This window comes from Coturnix japonica, chromosome 10 (assembly GCF_054131305.1).
Source record: "Coturnix japonica strain WE chromosome 10, WE-NBRP24, whole genome shotgun sequence".
Lineage (NCBI taxonomy): Eukaryota > Metazoa > Chordata > Aves > Galliformes > Phasianidae > Coturnix > Coturnix japonica.
Genome location: NC_140672.1, coordinates 1,589,815 through 1,605,332, shown reverse-complemented (window position 1 = coordinate 1,605,332; position 15,518 = coordinate 1,589,815). Strand labels below are relative to the sequence as shown.

The 15,518-nt window shown below is 41.3% G+C and overlaps 1 protein-coding gene across 4 annotated transcripts in view; it reads left to right on the top strand.

Moving 5' to 3' along the window:
* The window catches only part of ANTXR1 (ANTXR cell adhesion molecule 1), a 69,719-nt gene that overhangs the window by 3,739 nt on the left and 50,462 nt on the right, over positions 1 to 15,518 (top strand). Inside the window, exons 2-11 of one of the 4 annotated variants that reach the window (XM_085510084.1) lie at positions 3,253 to 3,324; positions 3,786 to 3,857; positions 6,043 to 6,124; positions 6,934 to 6,967; positions 8,380 to 8,459; positions 8,850 to 8,918; positions 9,306 to 9,386; positions 11,361 to 11,451; positions 12,297 to 12,357; positions 13,441 to 13,539. In XM_085510084.1, coding sequence (XP_085366210.1) covers positions 9,349 to 9,386; positions 11,361 to 11,451; positions 12,297 to 12,357; positions 13,441 to 13,539 — 289 coding nt within the window. In that variant the 5' untranslated portion in view covers positions 3,253 to 3,324; positions 3,786 to 3,857; positions 6,043 to 6,124; ... (2 more) ...; positions 8,850 to 8,918; positions 9,306 to 9,348. Of the gene's footprint in view, positions 1 to 3,252; positions 3,325 to 3,785; positions 3,858 to 6,042; positions 6,125 to 6,933; positions 6,968 to 8,379; positions 8,460 to 8,849; positions 8,919 to 9,305; positions 9,387 to 11,360; positions 11,459 to 12,296; positions 12,358 to 13,440; positions 13,540 to 15,518 lie in introns of those variants that run through there. The other 3 variants (XM_015882878.3, XM_085510085.1, XM_085510086.1) reach the window with 3 other exon arrangements.

Below are 15,518 nucleotides of genomic sequence, written 5' to 3'. Positions count from 1 at the left end.
AATTTTCATCAGTGTTTGTGAATTAAAAATACCGCCGTGGGTTTGCTGTGAAGGTCCAATGGGAGAAGTGGAAATAAGGAGTTTAAAAAGTATAGGAAAGACAAACTGAGACAGTTTGTGTCACAGCAGCTTTGGGTTATAGTGCATGGGTAGTAGGAAGGCACCTGCTGGGCCAGCAGTGGCTCCTTGCCCCTGGAAACACTGAGCCATGTGGAGTGTCTCTGCCTTGGATTGAATTTAGATGTACAAAATCCCAGCACAGTTGACCACAAAATGTATCATTCTCTTGTTAAAGGCATAATGGTTTACTTATTCTTAATTTCCACTTATTGGGCTTTTCTCCAGCGAGAGGATTTGGCATTCTCACTAAAAACCTTCACTTAAATTGCAAGTTTACAGCATCAACCTTTCAGCCTTACAGCACTGGCCTGCAAATAATCTTCTTTTTTTTTTCCTTGGGAATATGAAGACAACCTTAAATTTCTCTTTCATTGCCTTGCAATGGAATATTTCTCCTGCTTAGAATTCTTGGCATGCCTTAAGAGGGGCTGCATGAGTGACATGGTCTGAAATATCTTTGAGAAAGTGTATTTTGTGTTATCTTCTTGTTTTTAGAAGATTATTTCTTCTAAATACAGACCTTGGTCACCTATGGCCACTGAGACTGGACAGATCTGCATGTGGTCTGCAAATTGTTCACCTGCAGATGGAAAATGTTTTGTGCTACAAGAAAGGATCTATGGTCCTATGGTATAAGCCTTCATTTCAGGACCCATTTTAAACTTGCTCTGGTAGACATGAAGAATAACTGTATGTTATTACAATTACCCCACTTTGGAGCTGAAAGGAGAAACCATCCTCCCCTTCTGGGGTTTTGATCATTGCAATGATGTGGAGCTTCCTTATAGCAGAGAAAATCTTCTGCTGCTCTTGAACTTTGGGTCACTTCTCTTTGGTGTCATTAGATGAACAGAAAGGCTCCTACTGATAGGAATCATTTAAATAAAGCAGGACGAAGTCACAAATGCAGACATGTGAATGGGGTGTGCTGTTGGCTGGCATATTACAGAATGGAGTGATTGGTTTTTAAGCTTCGTTCTGGCAAGTGCTGTTGCAAAAAAATGCATGACTTCAGAGCCGTGGAAAATGGCAAGAGTTATAAATGATGACCCACATACCATATGTGCTCTGTGGTTGGATCTCATTCTTAGGTGTTTTGCAGTAATAGTGATTTTAACGGATGGTCAGCTTTTGTTCAGTGGTTTGCAAGGAAGTAAGAGGAATAATTGCATTTTTCTAGGCTAGTGTTGCTGTTCTCAAGCAACCTACATTTCAATGAAGGGTGTATTAAGTGGCTTATGAAGTCTTGACTTCATTGTCTTCTAGGGGCTGATTACATTACAGTAATGTCAAGTGTTTGTTTTGTGCCTCACCATGTAGAGGCAATAAAAATCCATTTTCCCAGCCCCTTCTCAGTGATGATTTGGCATAAATAGGACTGGGTTGTCATATTCAAGGTCTAAGAGTTATTCCATGCATTTGAGAGGGATTTGCATCTGGGTTTGAGATTTGAGTGTCTCAACTCTGTCTCATATAAACCAGTGCAATTTGAACACAGTGAGTGTTTTGTTTGAGGGCAAATCCTAATGTAGATAATTTATCATCTGTTATATGACACCCGTTTTTTCACTGTCTATGTGCATTAATTTATTAAGACCAAAGAAGAATTGAACCATTTCAGTTGGAAGGGTCTTTAGAAGTCATCGACACCCCTGCAATGAACAGGGACTTTTATTTGGCCCTCTCTGATACACATGAGGTTGGAGAACAAGTAATGATTTCAAATCTTGATCTGATGAAAAACAAAAGGTTTTGTGTCCCTTCCCTGAAGATCCAAGAAACACAGAGATATTAGCACTTAATTGTGACTGAGTCTCCTGTGTAAGCTGTTACAGAAAGAAAACAGGGTGTCTGCGAGGTTATATTTGAAGAGATGTAATTGGTATCAGCTCTTTTGGGTAAAGTGTTGTTCGCTCTTTATCCAGATGAAGCACATGTGCAAGGCTCCTCATTGCATGTCCCCATCTAAGGCTACCTCTGGACCTATGAGGCCATACAAAGGAAAAATGACTCGAGGTATCATGGAGCAAGTGGATTGGGTGAAGGGTTTTACTGAATGGCTGTAAATAAGAACCAGGTGTGGGGAGAAGAAGGAAATTTATGTAACCTGTACCATGTGGTGTGCATGCTTGCAGTACTTCTAGGAAGTGAAGTAATGGTATTTGCAGCTCAGCAGGGGCTGTCTGTGCCAGGTGCGTAGAACTTGGTTGAATCTACTTGTGGGTATTCATTTAGGTTCTCAGCCCTACATTAGAGGACAGTCAGATCAGATGCCTTTTCTTTCTGTGAAGTGAAAAGAACATATTCTCAGATATTCATGTTTCCTCAGGCTGCAGATCAATGAGCTTATTGAGTTTTCTGTTAAAACTGGGTTTGTTTTTCCTTTATATATATATTTATTTAATTGTAGTCAATGAATAGAAATAAGTGATGACGCATTTATTTTCCATTTCTAGAAAAGATTTTTCCCCCCCCAATATTAATATCCCAATATTCATATAAACGTTTATGCCAGAAGGTGCATTTAGTGCTGGAAGAATCTAGTTAATCTCATTTTTTCCTGGGTATTACAACATGAAGAATAATCCAATCCCATCCAAATTCATAGTTTATTTTCCTGGGGAGCAGCATTAGTTTGTGTTTTGCCTTGAGTTGATCTATGACGGAGTGGGAAACATCAGCCAAAATGTGGACTGAAGGTATTTGACTTTTCATGGTCTTTAGCACAGTGGAAATGCTAGAGAGGCTTAGGAATCTGTTCATCCAACTGCATTTCATTCCTCAAATGATCTAAGAGCTCTGCACTGCACTATGGCAAATGAGTTGGTTGAATTCATCTAACAGATGGTGCAAGGAGACGGGCATTGCTAACACAGGGTTTATTTGTTTAAGGCCCTGCTAAAGGTCTGACATCACTGCCACGTGTTACTGTGATGTGTAGCCTCAAATAGTTGCATGGAGCATAAATTACTCTTGCTTTTCAAAGTTAAGTGGGAGATGTAATTTACATTTTAATATCTTTTTAAAAGGAAGAATAGAAAGAACTCACTGAGCAATGTGTAAGAAAGCACTGGGCTTGGAAAATCGTAACAGCAGCAATTAAAGATGTCCTGTAATCATTATTTCCCATAGATCAGGAAGTGTCCTGCACCATTGGAATGAAATATATCATTTTGTGGAACATTTGGCCCGCAAGTTCATAAGGTAAGAGGTTCTGATTTGTAGATAACTGAGAGAGGAGGGGTGTCAAGGAGTACATTCTGATTTCCTCATGGAGAACTCACCTACTGGAGGTTCTTAATGTGTTTCTCAGATCATCCCATTAATTGCTTTGGAATTGTTCCTGAATTTTCCCTGTTCCTGTCCTGTAGGATACAGGAGCAGATAATATAACTGGATCCTTCTCTCCAGCCTGACTTCCATGGACCAAATTGTACTTTTGCAGGCAGGGAATCCTCATAATTTCTGAGCTAGTTGGTTGCTGCTTATTCCTCATGGTCTTCCTTGGCTAGAGCTGCCCAGGGCAAAGCCCCATTTGCTACTCAGTGCTGTCTTGTTGAACTATAATCTTGGTAGCAATAAGAGCCCTTTAAGTTTGTTATTACGCATACGTTAAGCTGTGGTCTGGACCACCACAATAACTTCTGCTGTCTCTTTTTCTCCAGCCCTCAGCTGAGGATGTCCTTCATCGTTTTTTCAACCAGAGGAACAACTCTGATGAAATTAACAGAAGACAGGTAGGGCTTTTAAAAGTATTTCTGCATCTTCCTCCTCTTCCCTTGCTCAGGGATCTCCAGCTCACAATCAACAACACGGTGCCATCTTTGTTCTTTCTCAAATTAAATCACCTGCCCATCTCATATGTGACACTCATTCTCCAAGGATGCCTGGAGGTCTCTTAAAGCACAAGTTGTCTTCTAAGTTTTAGCTTTTAAATGTCTTCTTGTTAGCAACTGAGCTTTAAAAACCCAGATTCTGCTCTATCTGGAAGTCTGCTTTCCAGACGTTTTCAAGCTCTTGTCAAAAAAGAAAACCAAGGCCTCGCTGCCTTTTGAAACATCTGTAGGGAGTTTTTTCTGCAAACAAATGAGTGAAACTCCCTTCCCATAAAAACAAACTTGAAAACAGTACGTGATTGCCATTCTCTTGATGTAGAGATGGGAATGATTTCTCAGATGCCTGAATATAAGCAAAGTGTCGAGGATGGATTGCAAGAGTGTGTATTTTTGGCAATGACAGTTTGATTGTCATGTTTCTGAAGCATGTTCTTGTTGCTCCCTTGCAGATCCTCAAATTAATCCCAGTAAAATCTATGGGATTGATATATATTTTTTTCACTTTGCCTTCAAGAAGAGCTGGATGAGGTCCTTTAATCACTATTGCTTCCTCTGTTAGCTTCATTGCCACGTGGAGCAAAGATATATGTAACATATGTGAAGACCGTATAAGTCAGCATGTGTTTTACATATTGGATGTCTATGAAATTGCATACCAGAGCAGCTACTATAGAGAAATGAATAGGAAACTGGCCACTTTCCTAAAGAGCAGTCCGCACACACATACCAACCCTGAAAAATGTCATTAAAGCCAGCCAGTCTAAATGTCTCTTGCCATTTACCACAACAATAAGTAAAAAGAGAATTAGCCACATGTAAGTTGGTGCCAGAGAAAACCTGCTCCTGCCTCTGTCTGTCTCTCACCCTGGGAGCATACCCTGTTGCAGAGATATCTGGTCTCTTAAGGCTTTAAACTATGAGGCTTGCTATGTATGTTTCCCATGTGGAAATGTATTTCATATTTATGCAGCTGTCCTAGAAATGTCGACTGGGAACAGGATATTGATATGGTATTAGTTAAAAGCCAGCTGAATTGGAGGGCTGCTGGCTTTTTATCAGAGGTCTGAAAAACAAGGGGTGGGCTTCTTTCCAGTCCCTTTGCTTTTTTAGTAGGGAAGCTGGAAAAGTGGCAAAACTTTCTCCATCTTCCCCTTGGCTCCATGGGGTCTATCAGCATGAAGAAGCTCAGAAAAGTGGTGGAGTCAATATCCATAGCAGTACTCAAGAAGAGGGTCAATGTGGTTCTGAGGGACATAGTGGGTGTGGTGGGGATAGATTGATAGTTGGACTCGGTTATCTTAGTGGTGTTTTCCAACCTCAATGATAGTATGAGCATGATGATGATAATCCAACTATCCCCACTAAACCATGTCACTCTGTGCCACATCTACATGTTTCTGGAACACCTCCATGGACAGTGACTCCATCACCTCCCTGGGCTGCCTGTTCCAATGCCTGACTGCTCTTTGGGAGAATAAACTATTCCTGAATCCAACCTGAACCTTCCCTGCCACAACTTAACATCATTCCCTTTCATCCTCTCACTGTTATCTGGGAGAAGAGGCCAACCCCCATCTCACTACCACCTCCTTTCAGGGAGTTGTAGAGTGTAATAAGGTATTCTCTGAGCATTCTCTTCTCCAGACTAAACAAGCCCATTTCCCTCAGCCACTGCCTACACAGATATACATCCATCCAATTGGACTTTATGGCTTCTTGATTAATTTGCACAGTCAAACCAGCAAGCACAGGTGAGGAATATGAGCCATGTGTAAGACAGCTGCTCTACTTCTGCAACAGAGGTTTGATCAGGGCTGCACAGGGAATATCTATTTGGAGAGAAATGTGAAGGGAAAAGTGGCTGTTGTGGCTTTCTCTGGGCTGTGGGAATACCTACAAAGAGCACATCTGCTCTATTTTTTACATCCTTAGAAAGGTATCCAGATGTTGCCTTAGCCTGTATAAACATTGAGTTAATTCTTCTTTTCTTCCCCATCTCTATCTCATTTCAGCCATGTCTTCACTGGGTTATCAAGTCCTGATACACTTGATCTTGGATATAACAATTCATTTGCATTCATTTCAGGGAACAGATACGTCAGGGTCTAGAAGAGCTTCAGAAAGTCCTTCCAGGAGGTGACACATACATGCATGAAGGATTCGAAAGGGTAACTAGATGCATGTTAGAGTGTATTTAACTGTGTCTGGGTTGTTGGGGTTGGTTGGGATATGAGGCCATGGCCATAACCTGCTCACTGTCATGGACAAACAATGCTTCTAAAAAGTTCCTGCCTATTCCAGTCTTCTCCTGTATTTTACACGGTCAGGAGTTTGTCTAAACCTCTACTAGGGGAAATCCTGAAGTGCTTCCCATTCTGTATTACACGTGCATTTTTGAGGATTGGGAAATGATCTATTGAAAAATGTATCTGAACACACCTTGAAAATTGAGGTGGCAAAAACAGTAGCAACCACGTTTAAAATGTGGAAGAGAATGGAGATTTACAAACTGATTGTTTTTCTGCTAGCATTTTAGTTCTTAATTTTGCAGCGTTGAAGCTTTTGTCCTTCTGCCTTGCAAAATACGTTTGTGTGTAGTTAAGGCAGGAGATAGAAGCATACAAATATCTCTTTGCAGTTGGTTTGTTTCCAATTGGACTAGTTGACCTAGAAGTGCTGGAGAGTATATATCATTGACATGGGCTGTTTCTAAAGTAGGAAGGTGAATGTGATTTCCAGATGGAGTAGTGGGAGATGATGGCTGCCCAGCAGTCTTAGGATTTCTTTGAGTTAATGCTTTAGAAGAGTCATGCAGTGAAAGCCACAGGCAAGAAACTTGTTCTGTGAAGCCAATAAGAGGTCATCTGTAGGCTACAATCATGACATCCTCACTGCCGTCTTCTCTTTCTTTCTGGTGCATGTGTAGATGCCCACAGGATTATTATTTATTGCTAATAATCTTCTGATTTAATTTCAGGCAAGTGAACAGATTTACTATGAAAATGTTCATGGTGAGAGACTTTCCTGATCCATTAAATGTTTTTCCTTCTTTACTGATACCCTTAATTGATTTGAAATGCAGCTTTGCTGCAAGAAAGGTAGTGGGTGGTTCCTGTTCTTAAAGGAATTCAGTGCTCTTCAGGGTAGTTGATCCTGAAGGGGGAAAATAAAAGAACAAATAGAGCTTTAAGGGTCCAGAGCTAGAATAAGTGTTTTTCAGGCCAAAAGTGAGAAACCTGACTGACTGAAGGTACCTACTGGTGTTAAAACTATCTGGTACATGGTGTTCTTTTTTGCTTGAGGACTCAAGTAACCATTTCTTCTTCCTTTTGAAACATGAGAACAGGGGATGCTGTTCAGTAAATGTATTTTTCAACAAGCAATTAGCACATGTAATAGTAAGTGCAGACGCTTCCAAAATATTTCTTCTTTCTTCCTTGTAATTAGCACAAAATCTTTCTGCACTGGAAAGCACAAGGTAGAAATAAAACATCTTTTCTTGAAACTGAAAGACAGGAGGCCAGATGTTTGAGTACAAAACCAGTGCTAGTGGTTTTGCAGGGCTACTCATGAATGAAACAAAGCTTTGGGACTGAGCTATAAAATCCAACTGCAGCAGGAAGGAATAAATACCTACAGTAATTCTGTTGGGGATTGATAATGTTTTTACATGCTTGTATTACATATTGCATGTAAACAGCATGCCACACAAAAACAGGTTGAAGAAGCAGTGTACAACTGGGTCCTCAAGCCAATGCTGGCCGGTCTACTTTGGCTTTACAAGTGCTGTGCATTTCACTTTCTATAACAAGTTATATCTACAGAGCTCCTATAGACCTGTAATAAGCCTGTTGCCAGAAATATGATTGAATTCTATTTGTCTGCTCCTGAAAATCAATATAAACTTGTAAAACCTAAGTTATAATCAATTCAAGGAGAAGACAGCGGTGTTTAATCATGATGCTGAAATATGTTACATAGACAGACTGAAGAATATAAGTCGTTTTCCTAGCAAATCTATTTAAATCCCAATTCAGCTTTTCATCACGAGCTGAAACTCTCTGCATTTCTTGAATTTACAGCATTAATAAAATTAGGAATTAATAGCTTGGAACAATTTGCTTAATTTTTCTTGCTGCTTAATCTACTGGTTTGAAATACTGAAATAGTTATGAGAGAATTCCTGTTAAAAATCAATGGCACCTCAAAGGAGTATGGATTAAAACTGGTGGTGCAGGCAGGTGCTCAAATGGAAAGAGTGTGCAGAAACTCACGTCCTCTGAAAATGGGTTGGCTGAAGGGAATAAGGGCATGGGATTAATGCTAACCATTTCCAGTCTAGCAGTTCATTAGTAAGATGTTTTCTATGTTAATTTAACAAACATTACTCAAAACATGGAACTAAAGAACTCTCTGTATTTAGGTTACAGAACTGCAAGTGTCATCATTGCATTGACAGATGGAGAACTCCATGAAGACCTATTTTTCTACTCTGAGAGGGAGGTAAGTCTTGCACATTTTTAGTCAGACAGGGAGCAAAACGTCTAAATGTCTAGTTCTGCTGCTTCAAAGGCAAAATATAGAGGGAATCTTTTATCCTAGGGATAAAACTTTCATCAGAACCTATAACAGAATCATAGAATGGCTAAATATGTTAGGGACAGGTCATTTCTTCTCAATCTATCCCGGGTGCACTTTTAAATCCAGTAACAGGGAAAGAAAAGGGGGTTATGTTGTGGATGAAAAACAATATTGCTGAAGCACAAATGTCAGGAACGTAAGGCTTTTCTTTCTAACTGTTCATCACCTTTTCTTCCCTTCTGAAATCAAAAATATATAAGAAAAACATATTTGTTTTTAGAGGTGAATGAGCACTTGATGTTTTTATTCCAGGCCAATCGGTCAAGAGAGCTGGGAGCAACAGTATATTGTGTTGGTGTGAAGGACTTCAATGAAACCCAGGTAAGCAAGTGCTCCTTGTGTCTACTGGGGTATTTGGCAAAGGCATTTGACACAGGCATGAAATCCAGACTTACTTTCTCTTTCCTCTGGTCTACCTGAAGTGCATTGATCATGATTTTAAGCCCCTTCTGCCTTCACCTCCCTCAGTGGAGAAGTGTCCCTCTGCCCATGAGCCACAGTGATTGTTGGTGAAAAGCAGGGAAGAGGCAGAGGAATATCAAGTCCATCTGGTGTAAGCTGTAGACCTGAGGTTGTGTGGACTTTGCTTTTTAATTTTGGGTTTTTTTTGTTTTGGTTTTTTTTTTTGCTTGCAAGTGAATGAGTATGAAGAACTAATTGATCTCATTCTTTGCGTTTCTGTTTTATTTACTTACACCTCGATGTCAGCTGGCAAGAATTGCTGACAGCAAAGATCATGTCTTTCCTGTGAATGATGGTTTTGAAGCCCTGCAGGGAATTATTGACTCTGTAAGTATTTTTAATCATATATTTGCATGTATATGTGTTAGAATTTGTTACTTGGTAGTTAAATAAGCCCTTTTAGGGACATGTGTTTTGTTCATTTTGGTACAGGCTTTGTTAGTTGATATAACACAGACGTAATATACAACTTGAAGCTGGGGAGGGTTGGTTCACCAGGGGGGTCTCAGATTTCTGTGTTTACGGTGGTTGCACACTATTCTGACCACATACCATGCAAAAAAGACCTGCTTCCACAGGCACAGGCATGGTTTTCCCTAGTTCTTTTGCATGCAGGTGGAATCCCCTGTGTGTTGGCTTTCGGATAGGTCCAAATGTGGGCCTATGACCTCAATCAGGTGTTGCATCTCATTTAAGCAAGCAAGAAAACAATAAAAAGCTCTATTTTGCTTCCCCTGCATTCCCTTTGCAGCTCTTTTTAATGAATTCCAGAAACAGTCCTGACTCCTTTTCCAGTTGTGCTTAAGATAGAGGAAGACTTCAGCCTCTAGGAACTTCAGCTTGACGGGTGCAAGATTTATCAGCCCTGGAAAGGAGGGTCACAAGAAGTAATTACACAGTAGTGAGCCTGATTCCTGCTGATAGTGTGGTAGTATTATCATATGGGGATCACACTTTCTCTCATCCCTTCCAGACAGTCTGAATACCAGCACATATCGTATAAGGCTGATAGTACCTTGCATTGAAGTGATTGCAATAGGCTGTGTAAAATGGAGGCGTGTGAAAGGAATGGTAAGAAGGAAATTAATCACTCTGTAGAAAAATAAAGAGGCTGTAGATTCTAGCCAGAAAACAAGCTACCTTTGTATTTTGTACCTGCAAAGTACCTCTTTCTTAGTGTAAACATAGTATTAATGTTCATAGGAGAGTCTTTTCCTGTTGAAAGAACCATGAGATTTGGAAGCCATGGACTTCTTTCAACTCTCATATAAATGCTGGCATAGCAAAGATGCTCAGCCATGTGAGAAAGGGATTGGTTAAGCTGGCTGGTGTAAGAGGGGAAGGGAATATAAAATGATGAGTCTGGGAGAGATTAGTGCTTGAAATCACCCTTGAGATGTGTAGACTTGAGTTTGCTCTGGCCTGCAGTGATTTGATGTGAACTGCTCTGTGTTCCTGCAGAGGCAGCCCAACTCCCTCCTCCCCTTGTCCCATGGAGCAAATCTTCCTTCACCTTTTGCATGTGCAGAGGCGGTGGGCTTTGAGGTCTCTCCAAGAGGGTGGGAGCTGGGAGAGGTAGTGATTGGGGCTGGCTCTCTGCTGGGTCTGCATCTGCTGAGCAAAGCTGTTCAGGGTGGTGGGTCTGCATATCTTAGAACACCCTACCCTTGCTTTCCAGCCAGCCCATGGGAGCCAGCAAGGACTGTGCTTATATGAACCAAAACATGAGCAGCACGCTGTAGGTTTTGGTCCTTTCTCTCCTATGAGTTCCAATGTGTTTTTTTTATTAAGCAAATGAATTACTTTTTTTTATCCTCTCTCGCTGATACAGTCACTGCTAAAGTTTGTTTTTCCCACGTTTAATGGAGGGATTTGTTTTGAGTTTATTAGAAGTGAGGGAAGAACCTGGTAGAGAATGCAAACACCTGATTGCTGTAAATGGAGTTGAAGAAACCCTCCAAAAGAGTGGTCAGGCACTGGAACAGGCTGCTTGAAGATGTAGTTTAGACATCATCCCTGGAGGTGTTCAAGAAACATTCAGATGTTGTGCTAAGGGATGTGGTTTAGTGGAGAAATATTGTTGGTAGGTGGATGCTTGGACTAGATGGTCTTGGAGGTCTTCTCCAGCTTTAATGGTTCTAGGATTCTATGATTTCACTAAGTGTAAGGAAGAATATCATTAGGGTCCACCTTTATGTAGTTGTTATTGTTGTATTTTCCATTCCTTTAGAGTTCTTCTGATGTTTTCCTGCTCAGCTCTCAGCTGTTGACTTTCTCTCTTTCTTTTTTCCTTCCTAACAGTTCCTGTGTAATCTCGTTCCTGCAAATCTTCTTTCTCCTCACTTGTCAGGCTGCCAGAGGCTCAGATGGTTCTGCTTCCCTCCGTCCCTTGGTACCCTGTCAGTCTCTGCCAGCCCTTTTTCTGAGTAACTCAAACTTTCTTGTTAAAGAAATGATAACGATAGTTCCATGCAATTAGATATCTGAGGCAGAGAGCCATGATTGCAGATAAAAAGAAAACAAAACTGAAAAAACAACAAAAAAGAATTACAACAGATCCTCTCTTACAGAATTTACTGTGTTGGTTGCTTCTCTTTCCTTGCAGATGTTTCAATTTAATGTTGGGAAAATAATTCTCATGTTGGATTTGAGTCACGATGCTTGGCTGACAGTTGCTTGCCTCTCAGAGCTGACCTACATTTTGCATTGCATCGTGTAGGGGCTGCTCAGCCCAGCCTTGAACACCCACCACTCTTGGTCACTGCTGCTGCTTTCATGGGGGCTCACAAATGCTGTCATAAGTTTGCTAAGTGTGTGTAGCAGATAATTGGAGTCTTCAGAGGAGCGGGGAAGGCTGCAAGGAGCAAATAACAGCCTGAGAAATTCTAACATAGCACAGGATTGAACTGAATACAAATCTAGTGTGGTCTTCCTGACTTGCAGGTAGTCTGCCAAGGCTGATGCTGAAGTATTTATGTAAATCACTGCCTACATGTTAAGTGGTTGAAGGCAGTGCCAACCCTTATGAAAAAATACTGCTTCACTTAAGTTTCCTGCCAACTTAATCTAAGTGGGAGCAAACCCACTTTAAATGAAGAAAAATGATCCTATATCTTCATTTTGCAGTGTTAAGCATTTAGATGACAACAAGTGCTCTCTCAAGCTTTTGCATTTGCCTACCTCCAGAAAAACAGCGATTCTCAGACATTTCGTGACATTTATTTCCTGTCTTTTTAGATTTTGAAGAAATCCTGTATCGAAATTCTGGCTGCAGAGCCTTCCAGTATATGTGCAGGAGGTAAGTGTCAATGGAGGTGCCATCTGTTGACTCATCCCATTCCCTCTTTGTGCAATTGTTCTGATACCATTGTGCTATGGACACTGTGGCTTTAAAGTCCTGGCAAACGCATCTACATTCTGTAGAACCCCCAGCCATTTTGGAAGAAAGCCTGAGAGCCATTTTAGTATCTTCCATCTTCTCTGAGCTCTGTGTTTGTTGAACGTATTGCATTTGGTTAAGGAGAGAGGTTGGGAGCAGGCTGAGCTTTGCAGGGTAAAATGAGACCCTGATGCACTTAAGCACTTAGCAGCAACACATCTGCCTGAAATGCTGGTTTCCAAACTGTGTGGTTTTGCACCAGGATAGAAATGCACTGTGCATGCTGGATCTGTTTGCTTCAGTACCAAGTAAAGACAGGATCTCCATGGTTAATCTGACATCATTGATACGCTATTCTTTGACTGTACATGAACTCTTATTCCCCAGCAGTTGAGACTTCTGTGATTTCTCTTAAGTATTCATCAGCCCCCGCACTCCAGAACACAGCTCTTCTCCCTCGTTCTTCCCAAATGCTCTTGGACTGCACATAATGGTGCTGTCAGGCAGCTTCCCTGGCTAGATGTGGTGGGATGATTTGCAACTTGGCTGTAAATGAGTGGAAGGGAGCCCAGATTCCAGAGCAAAGCTGCCTTTTATTATTATTTTTTTTACAAGTACAGTGTATGAGTCCTTAAGGGAGATGAAAGATGGGGACTATAAAGTGCAAAGGGAAAACTGAATCTGCGAATGCCCGTTCCTTGTTGCTCCTTGGGATTTTAAAACTAGGGTGGTTATTTCTGATGCACTGTGATTCCTCCTGTGTTGTCTTGGATCAGAAACGTTTTGCATTTGATTATCATTCACCAAAAGGAACATCAGAGGTAATACTGAATGAGTCTCCTAGATAGCAACAGGAACTGTGGGGGTTGGTTACTTCCCCATAGGGGGATGCAGAGGGTGAGCCCCTGGGTCTGCTGCCAGAACATGATGGACATTCCTTGTCCAAGTGACTATTCTTTGCCTCCCTGTGGATCGGTAACCTGCTGTTTGTCTTTGCTACAGAGTCATTCCAGGTTGTTGTGAGAGGAAATGGATTTCGACATGCTCGTAACGTCGACAGAGTACTCTGCAGCTTCAGGATCAATGACACAGTCACTCTCAGTAAGCTTTCTTATTTCTTTGTGGTTTTTTTAACCCTGAGTTTGTGTTAGCAGGCATTTGCCTGGAAAATATATTGGGTTTTCAAATGCTTTGGCTGTGATGGCAATCATTATGGGATGAAGAGCTATCAAACTGCAGAAGGGAAAACCAACCTCATCACATGGCTCCATCAGGGGTGGGAGGAAGACAGGTAGGAACTACTAAGCTTGGATTCATGGAGAAGGGTGATGGCATAGAATCATGGCACATTAAAGCCTGAGTGCCTAGTGTTTTTGTGAAGGGTACTGAGGGCCACTTAATTGGAGGAACCCATGATTCTGTTGTTCTCATCTTGCATATCTGTAAATCCACATAGGAAATCAGACTGTGTGTGTCATATCTCATACCACCAGTGACAGTAGAATTCATTTTCTCTAACGTGGGATCTGCTTAGATGCTGTTGTGAAGGTAGACCTGACCTGATACAAGGGATTGGGTCAATATGTATTCATCAGTGTCACAGTTTGTGGATGAGCTAAGAATAAAATGCAACTATCAGCGCTGCAACTGTAGGCATTAACTTCAAGATCACCTTTCAAAACATTTCACTGAGTCAGAAGAAGATTAAGAGCCACAGTGTCTCCTTATAATAATCTGGCACAGCATCTCAGTCTTGAAAGCTGTAATGTGAGCACAGAATGTGATATGACTAACAGATAAAATCAGAGCAAGAACATTAGCTAAATCCTGAGCTGAGTTTCTGGCTATAAAATGTGCAGTGGTACGACTGGCAGACTCAGTAATTTTGCTTTTAATCCACTGACCTCAGATCTCCCAATGCACTTTTTTGGGGTGTGCTTTACAATGGGTTAGCATTACTGGGGAATCTTTTTTTACAGTACAGTTGGGCTGATAAACAACCACAGAAGGAGATTAAGCAGCATGTGAAGGAAAGCAAAAGGCAGATGTGAGCTCAGGGGAAATGCGCTTTCTGAAGCTGGGATGAAGATGATGCTAAAAATAATCTTTGAAGTGGGACAGCAGTCTTTGTTTTGGGAGACTTTCTTTCTATTCCCTAGCTACTTATCCAGCACCCAATTGAGTTCAGTAAGAAATGTATGGGGAACATCCTTGCTTAAAGGGACCTGGGGATTCTGATGGACACCAAGTGGAATGTAAGTCAACAGTGAGCCACTGAAGTAATAGAAGGCAAATCAGGTTCTGGTTGCATCTGAAGGGGCATTGCTAGAGCTTTGGTGCAGATCTCCTTTTTCAGTGGCCATCCTTCTTTTCTCTCCTGTGTAAAGGCTGTTTAGTACTTTATTTTCTGCTCCACTTTATATCTTGTCTATGGCTTGCAAGTTCCCTCTTTACTTGAGGCTACACAGGCTGTGACCTGCCATCTGTGCTGCATCCCAATAGCTTCGGAGCTCAGCTTTCTGGCTCTGATGCAAGACATTAATTCCTGGAAACACCCTAAAGTCTTCATAGAGCTGAGAATGTCATCCATCAGCTTTTCTCTATTCAGTGCATCTCATCCATGGAGACACAAAAACATCCAGCGTTGCCAATGGGAGGAACTGCTTGTGAGGGTTACTTCACTCCCAAACACTGTGACCTGGTGCTGGTGGGGGTCAGGAAAAGACTCCTTCCTCCTTTTTTGTTGTATGCTATCTCTGTAGCTGAATAATTTTCTACAATGTCCGTCATTATCATTTTACAGTAGCTTTCAGGAAAGATCAGCTTCTCTTATTGCAACCCATGGGCTTTATTCCTTGAAGCTGCCTCCTTATGTCCACAAAATGGCCATGGAAAATAATGATGAGGGCCAGAAACATCCCCCATTCCTCTGACCTGATGTATTCAGTCTGTCCTGAATCAATGCATAGGTGAAAAGTGAGCTCATTCCCTTTGGCACCACACCAAGACTTCTCCATTCATTCTGCACAATCCTAGAGTGCTTGTTGCAGTGACCTGGAAACAGGAGGCCAAAATCTCCA